The sequence below is a fragment of the Podarcis melisellensis genome (genome assembly GCF_964234715.1).
Source record: "Podarcis melisellensis genome assembly, chromosome: 6".
Classification (NCBI taxonomy): Eukaryota; Metazoa; Chordata; class Lepidosauria; order Squamata; family Lacertidae; genus Podarcis; species Podarcis melisellensis.
Window position 1 is genome coordinate 8084198 of NC_138538.1, and position 19505 is coordinate 8103702.

General features: G+C 46.7%; 1 protein-coding gene across 1 annotated transcript in view; it reads right to left on the reverse strand.

Moving 5' to 3' along the window:
* COL20A1 (collagen type XX alpha 1 chain) overlaps window positions 1-19505 on the reverse strand; it is a 135701-nt gene that overhangs the window by 50477 nt on the left and 65719 nt on the right. The window contains exons 19-23 of the mRNA XM_081916618.1: window positions 13467-13609; window positions 12011-12140; window positions 10599-10655; window positions 5839-5877; window positions 2791-2929 (exon numbers count right to left, since the gene is read on the reverse strand). Coding sequence (XP_081772744.1) covers window positions 2791-2929; window positions 5839-5877; window positions 10599-10655; window positions 12011-12140; window positions 13467-13609 — 508 coding nt within the window. The remainder of the gene's footprint in view (window positions 1-2790; window positions 2930-5838; window positions 5878-10598; window positions 10656-12010; window positions 12141-13466; window positions 13610-19505) is intronic.

Sequence of the window (19505 nt, forward strand, 5' to 3'; positions counted from 1 at the left end):
TCTCGGCGGTGAGACCACGATTTCTGTGGTCTTGGGTGGCGGTTTTAGGCCTTGGGTGGAATCCTTTCATCTATCAATTGAATAAGGGGTGTGTGAAGTGGTGACTCACCCCTCCTGCACGGCGTTACCAGGGTTCCCCATTAAAAGGGGAGTTGCGAGGGGAGTCACTGGACAAACGCTGAAAAGGCAGTCCCCTCAGCTGCACGGAAAGGGGGGCTAGCTGTGTAAACACACTTTTTGCAGTGCCTCCCTTTGTTCCAATTAACCCTGCCATACCTCAGTGCCCCAGCATGGGGGACTGAGAGGGATACACACCCAGTGCCTAAGCCAAGGTTCCCTACATCTGAAATTGTTAATAAAGTTGTGGCCATTTTAATCCCAAAGTACATTGTTGTATGTAATCATTGCTCTCGGACTGACTCCTGGAGGGGTGGGGGTCTGCAACTGGGCACGCAATGTAAGAAAATACCTTGGTGAATAACATATTAAGGGTGGAGGGTGGAGTTTCATGTGGTTGTGGTAAGGGTTAACTCCCTCCTCATGTGCCGTGGCCCCAATCCTGATTGCCCCCTCTCCATGGCTGCTGGTTAAACTTAGAAAATTAGACACCCTTAATTTTGACTGTGCAATGTAAGTCACAAGGTCATTTGGTTCCATGTCAAGGAGGAAGCCACAGTGGTCTCCCTGCAATGTTTTCCTCCAAAAGTGGGTTGGAAGTTTGTTTGCTCTTCCCAAAAGTGACTGCAAGGAGAAGGGGAATTCTTAGGCATGTCATCAGAAAACTGCACGTGGCAGAGATCCATTTGCCTTATCTGATGGCCGGATAGATGGCTGCTTAACAATACCGCGAGTGTGAGATAGCGAAAGCAGAAGCACTGAGATGAGATATATGCATATCGAATCAGACCCTGCTGATGAAACATCTCCAGTACCTCAGCTCGCTCTGGCGGCATAGCTAAGCGGCTTCCTCAATTTATCCCAAGGCGTTTCAGAAATCAATTTATGGGCCTCTGCACAGAGACGATGCCATGAAAAGCAACAACCTCCTTTGTCCTCTGAAAGAGGTGCTTCAGAAACTCTGGATTTCCACCCGAATCCGCCAGCGTGGGAGCTTCAAACTCCAGTTGCTTTCTTCTGTGCAGCAGAGATCATTTGTGCCAGAACCCCAGAAACACCTCCACCCAATGATACTAATAATTATCAGGTTGCTTGAGAGTATTCAAAGCAAGGGAAGAACTGTAGCTCAGTGGTTTTAAATCCCTGGCTTCTGCAAGCACGGCTGGGTAAGATTCCTGCCTGAAACCCTGGTTACAGACAGTTCTGAGTGACATAGACCATTGGCCTGGTTCAATATCCTATGTTCCTAAGTAAAGCAATTCTTCTTAACAACTCTTTCATTAACCTTGTGTTAGGGCTGCCCTGAATAGTCTTTAATGGCGAACTTCACTTTGAAATTAGCACATTTGACAGAGCCGAACAAATTACCCAAATCAGCACTCACCTTACTGAACATTTGCCCATTTACAAGGTGGTTCAGTGCCACTCATTTTTTTTTTTTTTACTTCTCTTCACTGTTTTCCTTCCCTGGCCCCTTCCAGTCACTCTGTCTGTGAAAGGTTTTCAACTTGCCCAGGCAGAATGATCTCCCCTCTCATCCCCTTGCACGTTGTTCTGGGGGGGGCATCCTCCTGACCCCTGCCGGAGCCAATTTCAGGGGGGCACAAGGGGAGGAAAGGGGAGAGAGCCCTGTTGTGCAAGTGGAAGTCCTTCTGCAGGGTTTCTGCTGACAGTGCTGTTTAAATGAATTCCATCCAAAGTCCCTAAACATAAAGGTAAAGGGACCCCTGACCATTAGGTCCAGTTGTGACCAACTCTGGGGTTGCGGTGCTCATCTCGCTTTATTGGCCGAGGGAGCCGGCATACAGCTTCCGGGTCACGTGGCCAGCATGACTAAGCCACTTCTGGCGAACCAGAGCAGCACACGGAAACGCCGTTTACCTTCCCACCAGAGCGGTACCTATTTATCTACTTGTACTTTGACGTGCTTTTGAACTGCTAGGTTGGCAGGAGCAGGGACCGAGCAACGGGAGCCCACCCCGTCACAGGGATTCGAACCACCTAGGCTCTGTGGTTTAACCCACAGCGCCACCTGCGTCCCTACCCAAAGTCCCTTAGTGACCTGCAAAATTCAAGAGTGTGAGGCATAACACAAAATCAAAAAAGGAGCAACCCGTTACAATGAAGACCGTGCAATTACCCATAAAACAGGCTTAAGAAGCAGCAGCAGTGAGTGGTTCTGTCACCCCCACACTGCTAATAATTGACCTTGCAATCAGACTTCCTAAGCCAGTTTCCTGTGTAATATTATTATTATTATTTATTTACATGCCACCTGTCTCAATGGGTTGCCCCAGCCACTCTGGGCGGCTCCCAAAAAAACATTAAAAATACAACAAAACACCAGCCATTAAACACTTCCCTGTACAGGGATGCCTTCAGGTGTCTTTAAAAGTCAAATAGTTCTTTATCTCCTTGACATCTGACAGGAGGGTGTTCCACAGGGCAGGTGCCACCACCGAGAAGGCCCTCTGCCTCGTTCCCTGTAACTTCACTTCTTGCAGTGAGGGAACCACCAGAAGGCCCTCAGAGCTGGAACCAAGTGTCCAGGCTGAACTATGGGGCTAGAGATGCTCCTTCAAGTATACAGGGCCAAGGCCATTCAGGGCTTTGAAGGTCAGCACCAACACTTTGAATTGTGCTCAGAAATGTAATGGGAGCCATAGACTTTACCTTGTCTTCCGGGTCAGCTGGATATCCCTGGAAAGAGTGTAAGTGTGGATTCCTAGGAAGATGTAGGGTTCCATAGCAACTCCTTTGATGGAGGCGTACTCCTTTTCCATCAGTCCAAACACCTCCATCATATCATAACCTGGAGAAAACAGAGAACCAGGAATATAGTGGAATGCCTTGTTTATACTAAAAGCAGCAATCGCCACAAAGAAGAAGAAGAAGAAGAGTTTGGATTTGATATCCCGCCTTTCACTCCCCTTAAGGAGTCTCAAAGCGGCTAACATTCTCCTTTCCCTTCCTCCCTCACAACAAACACTCTGTGAGGTGAGTGGGGCTGAGAGACTTCAGAGAAGTGTGACTGGCCCAAGGTCACCCAGCAGCTGCATGTGGAGGAGTGGAGACGCGAACCCGGTTCCCCAGATTACGAGACTACTGCTCTTAACCACTACACCACACTGGCTCTCAAAGGAGGGGAGGAGCGAGGGGCTGGAGATCAGGTCCACAGCAAATGTAGGTTTTGAACCCAGAGCTCCCAGATCCAACCCCAGTTCTTAGAATATGGGACTCTATCAGCTCTTGAACACGGTGGATTGTTCCAATGGTTGTGTATGTGTGACGTTTGGGTGAACCAGCCATAAAGATTTGCCCGATCGCTCCCAAATAGCATCAGCTTGCACGTTGCAACGAACAGGCAAGCAAAATTCTGGCAGAAAATTAAACTGCTCTTTCCCCATTTTCATGTCTCTCCCCACACACTTTAAACTGCTAAGTGAGGGTTGACCTGAGTTGCATGGCAAATACATATTTTCCCACAAAAAAGAGAAGGGGGGGGACCTCATCCCCCGGCCCTTGGAGCTTCCTCCCTCTTCGCCGACTTCTCATTAAAGCTCTGTGAGTCACTTTCTAAAGTCTTTAATGTAAGCAGGCTTTGCAATCAGCAATTCCCTCCCCCCTCCCCAACCAATTCGCTTATCTGAATTTATGGAAAGCTGAGGGCAGGGTGCGGGCAGGAGGAAGGAACAACTGGAAAGGAGATAATTATATAAATAGTAAAGAGGACACATAAAAAGAAGGGAAGGAGGGCTTTTAATCAATATTCTGCCTCCACCAGGTTCAACTCCCCATAACCCAGTTCTAAGTTTTATCTATCAAGATGGCAGTATGTTGTATGGGGATTAAAATTTGCAAAAGACCCCAGCGTTGAAATCTTCTCATCTCAATTAAAGTTTGCACTAAATGTTAATAATGTTATCAAGGGAAAGTTGAAGCCACAGCTGTAGACCGTATATAGCTATATGCGGTTGGTATCAAGAGGAATAGGTCAAAGGAGCGCAGCTGAGGCACTAAGCAATTCTGTTTGTGAAATCCTTTCAAACTGCAGAGGAATATTTGTAAAAGAAACATTCCCTTAGATTTCTCTGGCGGGATCACATGCTCAGTAATAGGTGTTAGTGCAAAGGCTGAGCCAAACATTTTCAAGCAAATGTTTTTGAAGCCATCAAGACAGGGCGGGACAACAGATGGCAAAATATTTCCAGAAATAACCCCCCACCACACAAGGGTATCCTTTTCCACTCTAGTTTGCTGCTCTTTGTAGCTCCCAATTAGTTGCAGTTTGCAAAACATCCCTTATTCTCCCTAATAACGGCAACGTCATCACACAACCAATCAGCTTGGGCTATGGAATGATGTCACAGCAGGCAGATAAAGCCAATGTGGAGCAAGGGCAACTCGCTCTCTTTCCCTCTAGCTAAATCTGCCTGCACAAATCCGCGCCCAAATGGGGAGCGACGATAATGCTGAAAACCTGAGCCCTATATCTGAGTCCTCTGTGGAAATATGGTGGCCAGTGGTAGCCGTGTGAGGGGAAGAGAGGTCCTGCCCCCTCCATTTTGTCACTGCCAGCCCCAGTATGTTGGAGGAGAAAGTATTTGTTGCATGCCGCCCCAGTATGAAGCGAGGAGCTAATTCCATGTGTTTAGATTTCTCCACTGCATGGGCATCAGAGGGTGAGGTCAGCATAGAACATGGTGACTAGGCAAGGATAGTGTCATGAACACTTCTGCCCAAGGTATAAGAGCACAATATGAGTTAAGAAGCCGCCAACAAGAGAGAGACTCGCATTCTTCCCAAGCAGCTGCAAACAGTCGTATCTCAACTCCCCCTCGCTTTGAGAATGACAGGAATGCAGAGAGTGTGATAGAGAGAAACCAACTCTCTCAGGAAACACAGGCAGTTTCGGAAGGCAGGAGGGAGAGCAGTTCCTCACCTGAAGGGGAGTTTAGTTCGCCCAAGGAGCAGACATATGGGAAAGATCTTAGATAGAAAACAAAGCCAGAAACAGAAGAGTCATAGGTTCAGGATATTCTGCCAGAGCTGGAAGCACTCCTCAGAAGGGTCAACTGATTCATAAGCATCGTATGTACAGTTAGGCGTCCGAGGCTCATTGTTTGTATTGCAATAAATCTCCCAGCTAATTACGACTTGTGTGCTTTGTTATCAAGACAGAAGCCTGGGCTCCTGACAGATAGCAAGCCTGGCCCTGCTCTTCCACTCATGCTGCTAGGGCTTGGGTGTAGCCTCCAGCTATTAAAAGTAGGGTTGATGCCACCCTGAATGGGCCACCTGCAAAGCCCTGCCTTGGTGGCAGGAGCAAACCCACCGCTTCCCTGAGTATGGTGCAGAACTCAGGCCACTGGCCAACAGTGCTGAACCCCAATTCTAAGGCTTAACCAAAAGCCACCTCATTGTCTATTATAGAGAATTCCAATCAGGTTGTAAGCTTGTGGGCAGGGCCTAATGTCCCTCAGTGGCTATTAACCAGAAGGTTGATGGTTCGAGCCCACCCAGGGATAGCTGTGGATAGGACTGCAGGGGATTGGATGATGTTTCCAGCACCCCCTTGTATCTGTTATATAACACCAAGATCTTTGAGACACTGCATAACCAGGAAAGGAGGGGCCCCCCCCTCTCTCTCTCTCTCTCTCTCTCTCTCTCTCTCTCTCTCTCTCTCTCTTTGCAAAAACAAGGAAGAAGCTGGCAGCCTACCTTGCAGAGAACCTTCCATGGAGTCCAGGACAGGGCAGTCTTCAGAATGACATGGAACAGGTGGGAAGGAAGAGACATTAAAGGAAGCATGGATATATTAGTTACCTGAAGGAGAACAACACAAAGGGCTCTGGAGCCTGTTGAATCAGCACATTAGTTCCAGCATGCTATTCTCACAATTGCCAACCAGATGATGATCAAAAGTTTGCAAGCAGGACCTGAGCAGAAGAGCATCCTCTCCTTTTGTGGTTTCCAGCAACTAGTATTTGGAATCATTACTGCCCTGAACTGTGGAGGTGGAGTGTATCCGCTATCATGGCCAGCAGTCAGTGATAATCTTCTCCTCCACCCATTTGCCCAATCTCCTGTTTAAAGCCATCCAAGTTGGTTGCTCCCCCTGTCTCTTGTGGGAGTGAGTTCTGCAGTTTCATTACATGCTGCATGAAGAAGTCCTTTCCTTTCTCTGCCCCAAAACTTACAGCATCCTTCTTCATTGGATGACTAATTTCACACATTTCAAAGGGTCAACCTGGCTTTGAACGTGGATACATACAAACCTGCTTTACAGTGATTGGAACCTATAGCCCAGCCTTCCCCAACTTTTAGAAGACATCTGAAGACAGCCCTGTTTAGGGAAGTTTGAAGTTTTATTGTATTTTTAATATTTTGTTGGAAGCCGCCCAGAGTAGCTGGGGAAACCCAGCCAAATGGGTGGGGTATAAATAATATATTATTATTGTTGTTGTTGTTGTTGTTGTTGTCGTCATCATCATTACTTCCTGCCTTCCAGATGTTGATAGACTCTATCTCCATCTCTACCCACCGCCCTGTGACTATTGACCATGCTGACTGTGTCTGATGGAGTTCCAACAACAGTCAGAAGGAACCCGTCTTCAGATGGCTGATGCTGCCTAATACGGTCAACTCTGACTGGCAAAGGCTCTCCGGCAGGTGTGGAGCCCAGAAAATGAAAGGTAAAACTTGCATATGATGCTCTGCCCAGGACCTCAGAAGGTTGCTCAGAGAGGAATGTGGCCTTTGTCGGGATCTCCGCTCGGCCAAGATGATAAAGCTCATCTTCCTCTGAGTGCTTCGGAATCACCCTCCCGACAAATAATTAACGACCTGAGCCTTTCATGAGGCCTCATACACATTCCCGTTCAGCAGAGTTTTCAGCACAGGGAAGTGATGAGATTTATGGCTACATTGCTATGCTTTATTTCTTACTGCGCAGACAGCAAAGAAATATACATCCTCTCTCTATGAAAGCGGAGAGCAACCGAAAAAAGGAACAAAGGAACAAAGGAAACAGGAAACCAGTACGTCACATCCGTCTCTAGTCTCCCATGAGACTCCCAATAGCCTGGACTGTCTCTGGAATGTAAACAGAGCTTTGTGACTCCAAGCAGCTGATCAGTGGCAAACAGAAACTAACAGCCTTCAGACAGAAAGCAAGGCCCCAACCCTGCTGTAAAGTGTGAGACAGCTTTTTGTTGTTGATTGTGTTGCTCTGTGGCCTCGATGTCCAATATCCTAGTCTTCAAACTGGGGGCTAATCTACCATGCATTATTATTTTTTTAAAAAAATGTTATTAAATAGAACATTTGAATGGGACAAACAGGTTTCCAAATGCCTGCATCATTGAAGTCCACTCCTCACTTTGCTAGGGCCGGCTGCAAAATTGTCTTGACTTCCAGCTGCCTTGGAGAATGGCGATTTCTAATCCTTCTTATCCCATGCCTGCTGTTCTCCCCGCCACGAGGGTGCTTTCATTTCCCCTCCCCCTTGCTTGTCAAAACCTTTTCATTTTTACGAAAGGTGAATTACTGCAATCACAGTAAAACGTTGCACTCAATTCCAGCCATGCAAGTTGGGGGGGGGGGTTCGTTTCATTTCTTATTTATTTCCTGCTACCGTTTTCTGTTTTTCCAGACCGTATTCTGTAAAGTGCAGCTTTCACCTTGCGGTTGTTTACCCATACAGACTAAAACGGCTGCCATAAGAATGAATTCAGGAGTAAGTGGGCCATCGCATTATATTAATTGTACGTGGTGAAAAGGAGTGAGCGCTTTTCTCCTTTCGATGCCCATTCAGCCAGCTGCCTTTCGGAAGGCAAAGTGAGTTGTTTTGCAGAAAATAATACAAACACTTTGGCCTACGTCTGCAGTTCACCTTTTACAGGAAATCCCCTGTTAAATCCTCTCTCATCCTTTGAGCCAAGGAATCAAAAACTGGGAGCCGCAGCTCATACAAATCAGAGATAAGAGAGGAAGAATCAAAGGCTCTTTGGTGAAGAGTTAGAAAATGCTCTCCATCTAAATGGGTTGAGTGGGGGGAAAAGACGCCTTCAGAAAGAACCAAGCACTGCAGTTATTTGCTTCTGTAACAGTCCCAGACAAAGGGGGCAAGCTGGAAGCCGGGGAAATGGAGCATTTGATGGTAAAATGAGAGGTGCCCCTGAAAAGCAAGGACACTCGACAGGGTGTCGCGTTTTGTGATTGACTTTCTGAGCATCGGCTTAAGGCATATGATCACTATTACGAAAAGTCTTTCTTAGCACCATCAATCAATGTATCTAGAATGTGGGTAGGCAAACGAAGGCCCGGGGGCTGGATCCGGCCCAATCACCTTCTAAATCCGGCCACGGACAGTCCAGGAATCAGCGTGTTTTTACATGAGCGGAATGTGCCCTTTTATTTAAAATGCATGTCTGGATTATTTGTGAGGGCATAGGAATTCATTCATTTCCCCCCCCCCAAAAAAAATATAGTCCTCCCCCCCAAGGTCTGAGGGACAGTGTAGTGCCCCCCTGCTGAAAATGTTTGCTGACCCCTGATCTAGAGTTTTATAGAAGAGGTGTGTGCATGCACACGAAAGCTCATACCAATAACAAACTTAGTTGGTCTCTAAGGTGCTACTGGAAGGAATATTTTTATAGAAGAGGAGCATTGGAATATAGGAAGCTCCCCCCCCCCCAGTATTGTCTACACCAGGCAAGTCCAACTTTAAGTAGGCTGTGATCTACGATCCAATATAACAGGCACGTCCGTCAGGTAGATCGTGATCTACCAGTAGATCACTGAACGTTTGTGGTAGATCAGTGGTAGATCAGTGGCTCCCCCCAAACAAGCTCAACATTTTTGCCCTGCACCCCCCAAAAATGGGGCTTACCTCCTCCCTCAACAAAATTTTACCTGAACCCAAAAAAGGGGGGGTAGATCATTGTCAGTTTTTAACTCTGTGAGTAGATTGCAGCCTCTTGGGAGTTGGCTACCCATGCAATATAAAAACTGGCAGTGATCTACCACCCAGGGATGGGTCCAGGGTGGGTGACAGGGATCGGTTCAGGGTGGGCAAGCGCTGGCTGCTTCCCCCAAGGGGGGCAGAGAATGGGTGCAGGGTGGGGGAGTGGGTGCTGGCTGCTTCCCCCAAGGGGGCAGAGATGGGTGCAAGGTGGGGGGCAGGAATGGGTGCTTCCTCCGAGGGGGCAGGCATCGGCTGCTTCCTCTGACATGGCAGGGATGGGTACAGGGTGGACGGGCACATGCCGACAGGGCAGGGGTGGGCGCTCGCACAAAGTCAACACAGTCCCTCCCTCAAGAAGAGCTCAGGACAAGATGGCGGCTGCTCAGGCACATCTCCAGAGGAGGGTGAGTTGCGATCGACCAGAATTCATCCCAGAATCGGCAGGTTGATTGCGATCGATGCATTGGACATGTCTGATCTACCCTGACTGGCAGCAGCTGCCCACAGTTTCAGGCAGGGATCTTTCCCTGGTCTACGTCGAGGTGCTGGGCATTGCATAGCATCATTTCATCCATGCAAGCATTTCAGCTTTCTGGGCCGAACAATTTCCCCCCTACTCCCCCTGCCATCTATGGGTTTGTGGGGTTCTCCCAAGCCAATCTGAGGAGGTGGGGACATGCTGGAGAAGTCTGTGAAGATGGGTTTGGCATGCACCTGCCTGCCGCCCAAGGAATCTAATTCCGAGGAGCGTCAAAACCAAAACCCACAACCCACCCTTTCTATGACATTGCTTGGCCCCAATTTGCTGCTGTATTCCATTTCCATTCTTTGCTACAGTTCCCTGATAAACACCCAACCGAAACCTTTGCAGTCTCCAAAGGAGTTGCAAAAACATTTGTATTTTACAATTTATTCCTTGGCAGATTATTGTTGTTGTGGTTGTTTTATATATATATATAAAATAGCCCTGTTTGCTCAACATTTGCTACAAATCCTCTTGCTATCGTGTTTTATAGCCAGTCATTTGAGGAGACACCCGTGACAAACTCACTTACATTAATAACACAATTTACAGAGGAGTTGAATTAATTGAAAGGGTTTCTGAAGTACTTTCATAGCTTCCCTATTCTGCCAAGGGCACAGAAATAAATATCCTCTCGCTGAATAATGCCAGACATTTGTTGAAAATAACTCTACACTTTGTGAATTTGCATTTGTTTCACCTTGGATATGCGTTGGGAGAGAAGGAGGGAGGGACCCATTTGTGGCTTAAAGAGCTCCAGGAAAATTGTGCGAATGATGCCAGGAAAGGGATGAGGGACTAGAAAAAATATGAAAATCCAGCGATCGTCAAAACATTGGTATTGGATTTTGAAGGTACCCTTCCATCTCCTGTCAAAGTTGCTTGATGTCTGTACCAAACAAAAATAAAACTAGAACGGCACAAAAAAAGGAGGGGAAATCATCACGATACAGGTAAAACAGGTAAAATAGCAAAAATAAACTGCCTTACCTTCAGCTTTGAAAGGGTAAGATCCTCTTATTGTGGGCAGTCTGGCCAAAAGAGAAGCTACGGGAAAGATAAGAATAGGTGCTTATGTAGCTCAAAGATGGGGAAGCTCGGGCCTCGGTAAATGTGGCCCTCTGTGCAATGTGCTCTATGTGGGGCTACCTTTGAAGGTGACGCGGAAACTGCAATTAATCCAGAATGTGGCAGCTAGACTGGTGACTGGGGATGGCCACCGAGACCACATAACACCGGTCTTGAAAGACCTACATTGGCTCTCAGTACGTTTCCGAGCACAATTCAAAGTGTTAGTGCTGACCTTTAAAGCCTAAAAGGCCTTAGTCCCGTATACCTGAAGGAGCGTCTCCAACCCCATCGTTCAGCCAGGACACTGAGGTCCAGCGCTGAGGGCCTTCTGGCGGTTCCCTCACTGTGAGAAGCCAAGTTACAGGGAACCAGGCAGAGGGCCTTCTCAGTAGTGGCACCTACCCTGTGGAACACCCTCTTGTCATATGTCAAGGAAATAAACAACTATCTTACTTTTAGAAGACATCTGAAGGCAGCCCTGTTTAGGAAAGTTTTTAATGTTTGAATTTTTATAGTGTTTTAAACATTCCTGTTGGGAGCTGCCCAGAGTGGTTGGGGAAACCCAGCCAGATTGGGGGGGGGTATATACAGTGGTACCTCTGGTTGTGAACGGGATCCATTCCGGAGCCCCGTTCGCAACATGAGCAGAACGCACCCCGTGTCTGCATGTGCGCACGTCATGATTTGTGTCTTCTGCACGTGACGTCATTTTGAGCGTCTGCGCATGCGCGAGCGGTGAAACCCAGAAGTAACCCTTTCCGGTACTTCCGGGTCACTGCAGGACGCAACCTGCAAACGCTCAACCTGAAGCAAATGAAACATGAGGTATGTCTGTATAATAAATTATTATTATTATTATTATTATTTCTGTCTTGTCCTCAGAAATCTCCACAGGCCACACCCCCTCTCTCCAGGCCACGCCCCTCACCAGTCCTCCTTTAGGAGGATAAAAGTCAAAGGACAAATTTGCATTTGTTGGTCTGCCCTCTTTGGAACCCATTAATGGCATGTGCCGAGTGCGGAGCCCAGCACAGTGCAGCTTCGTCTCTCGCACTCAGGAGGAGCAAGCCATCAAAAGGCACTTGGCTTCCTCAGTCCACTCAGCATCGCCCCCTGCCAGCAAACGTAGACCTCTCCGCTCCCATAGTTCAGCCACGCACTGGGGGAGCACAGAGGAGTGATGATTTTGTCAGCTGGGGAAGGGATGCCCTGCGGGGAAAAGAGTGTCTCGTACCTGTAATCCCAGAGGCCCGCACTGCAGCTGGGGCCCCCATGACAACAGCCCTGCAAAGCCTTCCAAAACCTAGGGCTGAGCCCACTGTTTTGCCTACCTGTCTGGCCTATGGTCGATACAGGGTCACTTTCTCCTGTGAGATAGACTGCGGAAACCGTCACCATGTACAATCGATTAGGAAGCAGTGAGTGGAGAGTGATTGACCTGCTCCTCCCAGAAACTGTTATCTGTGGAAAGCAGAAGCTGCAATTTTTGCAACCCTAACAAAATACTCCATTTCGGGTGATTCAAAAGTCAATGCAATTTTTACTTTTTTTCCATCCAGCAAATTATTCAGTGATTGGACACAAGGCCCACAAAATATATGTATTGTTGCAACGGGACATTTATACTGTGAAGAACTTTTTTAAAAAAATAAAAAATAAAAATCTCTACCCTATCTGCCGTTAGTTTTGTCACCAGTTTTCAGAGGAGCTCAGGACGGCGCATAACCTTGTCACACAACAATCCTGAGAGGTAGTTCAAGCTGAGAGAGAACAGCTGACACAAAGTCACCCAGTGAGCGTCAAAATTTATCATAATTAGCTACTCTATCCAAGGTGAGCTGGCATAGCATAGCACTTAGGAAGCCAGACTAGGAATGAGTGGACCCAGGTCCAAACTGTTAGAATTCCTGCTCCATGATTGCAGTCATGGTGTTGTTGTCTTTCACATGACGGTATGTGTTTTGACTCCACAGAGTGGGAAGTGACAAAGACAGGATATTTGTGTTACTGTGTTCCGTGAAGTGGGACTATTTTCCTTTGTTCTTTTTCTCTTTGCTGTCTGATGCTAGAGAGAGAGGGAGCCATGTTGCAGCGCTCCGTGTGTGTTTATATATAAAGAAAGTAGATTAGCCAAAATGCTGAGTTGCTGAGGTGTGTCATGCAAGGTGCGCAAACTCTGTGGATCCCTAAGTGTGCCTTTGTCTATTGGCATCGGTTGCTGTGATGTTCGGGCTGAAGAAAGCTTTAGAAGCTCCCGAACGATTGACCAGGAGGGAGAGAACATGTCAGTCGGGCATGTTTCTCTACCAGGGTCCTACTCGAGTGTAGGCTGAACTCCTGACACAAATGTCCTCTCAGCCATGAAACTTTCTAGGTGACTTTGGATCAGCCGCAACCTCTCACTTAAATTCATTTTATAGGGTTGGTTGTGAGGAGAAAATGGGTTTCCCCTCACCTATTTTTCCCCTCACAGCAACCCTGTAAGATGAATTAAAGTGAAAGGAAGCAAAATCTTTCTATGACTCTTCTTGAGCTTTTGGCTCTGAAACTTAACATATTTGGTTTGTTTGTTTTCAATAAAAAAGTTTATTTTCCAAAACAATAAAACTGTTAATGTTTTTAATTTATGTCTTTCCATGCTATTCACTGCTGAACTGCTTGTGCGTTTTAGCATAGGCAACTCTGAGATTTGTGTGGCTGTGGGTCACATCAATCAAGTAAGGAAGTGTCCAACAAGAAAGCCACACCCCATCTCTCCAAGCTCCACCCCCTGCAAAAAAAACCTACCGTTTCCTGGTGCTTGGTTCCACTCTCGGGAGAATAGCTGAGTCTGTAGTGCTGCACAGCTCCCTCTGGAGGATCCCAGTGGACCTGGAAGCTGCTGGGTGTTTCTGAGTCCACAAAGAGGTTGCTGGGTGGATTCTTGGCAGCTGTACGAAAAGAAAAGTTGTTGCCATGTTTAATTTCTTTTTAGTCCACTGTCAATTTCAATGGATTTCTTAGTGTTTTAAATTACTTGTTTTTAACCGTTTTTCGTTGGTGATTTTAATGTTTCTTGTAAACCACTTTGCCATTTTATTAAGGACACCTAGACAGTTAAGTCCAGTCAAAGATGACTAAGGGTTTGCGGCACTCATCTTCATTTTCAGGCCAAGGGAGCCGACGTTTGTCCACAAACAGCTTTCCAGGTTATGTGGCCAGCATGACTAAACCACTTCTGGTGCAGCGGGACATTGTGACAAGTGCCAGAGTGCACAGAAACGCCGTTTACCTTTCCGCCAGAGCAGTACCTGTTTATCTACTTGCACTGGTGTGCTTTCGAACTGCTAGGTTGGCAGGAGCAGGGACCGAGCAACGGGAGCTCACCCTATCGTGGGGATTCAGACCACCAACATTTTATTACAATCAAGCGGTATATAAATTTTGCTAAAATAAAAGCATGGCTAGCTCTTTTACACTCAATTATCAGTTCAAATTTCTCTCAAACGTCTCTCAAATTTTTCCTCTGGTGCCTAAAGGGTGTCACTTTCCAAAGGCGGGGGGGGGGGGGATTCTCCAGCCATCAAGGCAAATTACCATGATTATGATAAACTGCAAGAAAACTTCTCCACCAATCATTTCTGATTGTGAGCAAAGGATGATCAATTAGCATCAGTTCCACTTTGCTGCATAGCCTTGTCTGAGACATTATTCCTTTTTTAAAAAAATTATTGCCTGGTCTTTGGATTCTGCAGGAGATTGTAGTGTTGTCATCCAGACTCATGACTTCTGGGGGGGTTGGGGGGCAAATCTGGACACTTTTGGCCTAACTGGATGAAGGTGTCAGCAAAAACATCCATAGTACCTCACTATGCCCAAAAGTTGCTTGCTGTGTAGCTCATTAGAGAACTGTTTGCTTTTCAGCTGCCAGAAAGAAGAGAGAACATCACAAATTGAGGCAAGGGGTTCGGAGGGGGGAGAGGCAAAAGTTACCTCTGAGGCTGGGAGTACAGGAGAGAACAAGATCTTTGAGGAGCTTGATTGTTTAGGTGAATGAAGGAAAGCTTCAGCAGAGTCTCTCTGAAAAGGAACTGCTAAGATGAGACGGGAGTCCCAAAAGACGAGTGCAAAACTGTACAGAGTGTGTCCTAAGGCAGCATGTATATTTGATCAAAGACAAAGGGGAGAAGCTTAGTAAACAACACGGGGTTCTGTGCAGCCGCGCCAGCCTCTTGAACAACGGGGGAAGAGCCAGCCCTCTTATCTTGCTTTACATTCCGGTGCCTACTTTCTAGAAAAGGAGTGCTGGAGTTCAAATGGGGTAAATGCACCCAGAGCACATTATGTCCTGACCCTGGACCGGAATTCCTCTAAAAAGAGAGTCCTCCATCAATTTCAGCTCCTTGGAGAAGATGGAACCATATCCTGGTCCATCCTGCAGGGGTCCACAGGTACCAGAGCATGTCTCTCTTGTCCTGAACCCCAAGGAGATACCTCCTGCTATTGGAATCTGATGGTTGATCCATAGTCTCCTTGGGGAATCAAGAGAGTCCCCAAGGAGAGATCTCCACAGATGGAAGCCCCATTACCTCAAAGGAGCCAACAGCTGCAATGGCTCTTTTAACTGGCTGGGACTCAGGCTTCAGAGGGTGGAGCCTCCTGTCAATCACTACCTAGCCCTCAAATATTTGCAGCAGTTCAGCACCTTCCTGGGGCATCTTGGATGCTTGGCCTTAGCTGCAGGAGCATCATTACAGGCTTGACTACTGTAATTCGCTCTATGCGGGGCTGCCCTTGAAGCTGTCCCAGAAACTCCAGCGGGTACAGAATGCTGCAGCGAGGCTCCTCACAGGGTCTCTGCCATGGGAGCATATTCACCCAGTGCTTTTCAAGCTGCACTGGCTCCCGGTGGAGTACAGGGTCAGATTTAAGGTGCTGCTTTTGACCTTCACGGCCTAGGACCCTCGTACCTACGGGACCGCCTCTCCTGGTATGCCCCACGGAGAGCCTCAAGGTCCATAAATAACAACACCCTAGTGGTCCCAGGCCCTAAAGAAGTTAGATTGGCTTCAACCAGAGCCAGGGCCTTTTCAACTCTGGCTCCGGCCTGGTGGAACGCTCTGCCTCATGAGACCAGGGCCCTGCAGGATCTGATTTCTTTCCGCAGGGCCTGTAAGACAGAGTTGTTCCGCCTGGCCTTTGGCTTGGAGCCAATTTGATTCCCTCCCTCTCTCTTTTTTTCTTTTCTTCTTTCTTTTCCTTCTCCTCCTGCGATGAGGCTACATTTTAATATTTTAATGTTCCATTATTTTAACGTTGTATTTTATTTTTGTTTTTAAGTTGTAATCATTCATCTTGTTTTTATTATTGCTTGTAAGCCGCTCTGAGCCCGGCCTTGGCTGGGGAGGGCGGGGTATAAATAAAAAAAATATTATTAATTATTATTATTATTATTTGTGGTCATGAAACCATCCTATGATCTCTCTCCAAGGTGCTGACTTTGGCTTGGCTCCTTGTGATTTCAGGCTGAATAAGAATTTTGAATGTTCCAAATCTGGAGTTAAATTTGGAAGTTATCTTGATTAAACCAGGACTTTGGATGATTAGAATATGGGGCAGTGGAAACCAGAGGAACAGAATTGGGAGAATTTGTTTTTCCCTAACAGCACTGGGTTGCATTCAACACAGCACTAAGTAGATTTCTCCATCAGTGATGGGTTTTCTCCTTCTGAAATGGAACCATGCCCACTTCTCCTACCCTTGCATGACCCCTAAATCTGTTCTGGGTTTTCCCCCAAACTCTTCAGAGCGGATTTGGTGATGGTACAGGGTTTGCATGGTGAGAAATCCCTTTGCTCTAGTGCTATTCCTTGCAGTAATGCAAAAATATACGTGAATACCATCCTTTTTCTTGAGCTATGAGAAATAGATATAGTAATTCCAGTGAGTTGCTAGAGGGTGCATCAAAGTTGGCTCCATAACCAGTTGTATCTTTGAGCTCTCTATGGCAAAGGCTGTTGTTGTTGTTGTTGTTCTAGCACCCCAGTTGATAAATCCCTTCTCAGAATTTTACGATGCAGTTCTCTGACCAAGAAATGTGTATAAAAGTATGTATATCGGGGGAAGTATGCAAAAAAGCACACATTTTAGTGAAAAGGTGTGCTTTTATGCACACTTACAAACAAATGCATTATATTAGATGAAATAGCTTGAAAAATGCTAACAAATTTTCACAGGGACTTTGGTGTGTATTTTTTAAATAGCAAACTGGTAAAGAAATATGTTGAACTGATGAGGTTTTTTTAAGAGAGAGAGAGAGGGAGAGAGAGAGAGAGAGAGAGAGAGGGAGAAAAGTTTTGAGTTAATAGATCCACTCATCCTTCTCCATAATACAGAGGACAAACAAGGTCATCCTTGTTGCTGACCAGGGTGCAGAATTTTCCTTGCTAAACCTTTGCCTGTAATGGAAATAGAAATATAAGCGTTCCTTTCCCGCTTCCAGCGGAGCCTGAGGCCATCTTTGAATGTTATACTGAAGCTTTCCATACCTCACGTGGAACCTCATTGATTCCCCTCCTTTTGTTTGCTAGTTCTCTGTTTCACAGAAGCCAAACCAAAGGAATATCGACTATATTTTGCTCTGGGCTATGGCTGCTCTCCAAGCAGCCAAGGAGAGGCAGAAGAGCTTTATGACTGGAGAAGTTGACCCCTCTCTCTCTGTGATGTGAAGCAGACCAAAGGGGATAAGGTCAGCCCTGGAGTAGATAGTTCAAACTCTTGAATCCCCAAAAATTCTAATATATACATAAGCTCACAAGATGTATGCCACAATACTCTGGAGAGGTCTTCTGCAAGTGCCCCACTTTTCCAGGAGAACTTCTCATAATCTTATCCCTTTTCTGGGGAAGTAGAAGATCATACTCTTTGCTAGATATTAAAAACTGGGGCATCCCCTTTCTACTGTTTGTTTCAAGTTAGGGGACACAAAAAATAATGGAGAGTAGGTTTTTTAAAAAAGAGTAGTAGTCATAAAAATGTGGAATCCAAGCAAAAATATGTCATTCAAAGGAAAAGATAGGTGCCTAAGCTATTCTTCTGAACAGAAGCAACCTTATGGGATGCATGCTACCAATCCCAAATTGCAACCTTTCCTACAGAAGAATAAGGTTAAAAAAAAAAGGTAAAGGATCCCTAGATGGTTAAGTTCAGTCAAAGGCGACTATGGGGTTGCGGTGCTCATCTCACTTTCAGGCCGAGGGAGCCACCGTTTGTCCACAGACAGCTTTCCGGGTCATGTGGCCAGCAGGACTAAACTGCTTCTGGCACAATGGGACACTGTGATGGAAGCCAGAGTGCATTCAAACGCCTTTTACCTTCCTGCCGCAGCAATGCCTATTTATCTACTTGCACTGGTGTGCTTTCAAACTGCTAAGCTGGCAGGAGCTGGGACAGAATAACAGGATCTCACCCCATCACGAGGATTCAAACTGCTGACCTTCTGACCGGCAAGCCCAAGAGGCTCAGTGGTTTAGACCACAGCACCATCTGCACAGAGGAATATGCAAAGGTCACTAAGCTCCTTTGTAACTAACCTTCTCCCATTCAAGAAAAGGAATGGTGAGAGGGAGCAGAGGTTATTTTCTGCCCCCAAACCAGTAGCCTAGGGCAGGTCTTCTCCAGCCTAGTGTCCTCCAGATGTTTTGGACTTCCCCCACCTGGCCTACAATTCCTGGCATTCTTGGCCATTGGCCATGCTGGCTTGGGCTGATAGGAATTGTAGCTCAAAACATCTGGCTGGGTAAGGGTGATCTATGGAGTCTTCAGCTGGAGTGCTCTCTTATCCCAGACCAGTTTTACAGACAGCCTCAATATATGATGCCACAGTCCTCAACCCTCACCATGAGGACATAAGAAAAGCCTTGATGAATCAGACCAAAGGACCGTGTATCCCAGCATCGCACTGGGCAACCAGATGCCTGTGGGAAGCCTGAAAGCAGGATCTAAGGACAATCTCCCCTCTTGTGATTCCCAGAAACTGGTATTCATGTAAGAATGCCTGCTCCGTGGTTGCAGTCATAGGATTTTTGTCTATCACATGACAGTATGTGTTTTGACTCCACAGAGTGGGAAGTAACGGAGACAGGATGTTTGTGTTACTGTGTTCCGTGAAGTGGGACTATTGTCCCTTGTTCTTTCTCTTTGCTGTCTGATGCTAGAGAGAGAGGGAGCCATGTTGCAGTGCTCTGTGTGTGTTTACATGTAAATAAAGTAGATTAGCCAAAATGCTGAGTTGCTGAGGTGTGTCACGCATGAAGCGCAAACTCTGTGGATCCCTAAGTGTGCCAGTGTTGGTTGGCATCGGTCGCTGTGATTTTTTGGGCTGAAGAAAGCTTATGAAGCTCCCGAATGATCGACCAGGAGGGAGAGAACATGCCAGTTGGGCATGTGTCTCTGCCAGGGTCCTACTCGAGTGTAGGCTGAACTCCTGACATACTGTTCAGAGGTCATGATTTCTGTTGGGTCTCACCACCCTACCTCTGTGACAGCCTCAGCATCATGGGTAGGTAGCAAATATCTGGAAATCGCAGTCTTCAAAATGGTAGATGCATTAATCCTAAAGATGTAAAAACGATAGCTTGACATGCACATTGCAGCACAATGTGGCTTCCACTTTTGTGGAGACACTCGTCTCCTGTGAATGTGTCAAGGAGATGGACAAATTGATCATTTGGCATCAACTGTCATCTGGCCCAATCTGCAGCAGCCCTCGAGACGCATCCCAGGAAATCCTAACAAGCTGAGGGAAAGTAAGCAGAGCTCTTGAAGGAGGGATTAGCTCTGAAAGGT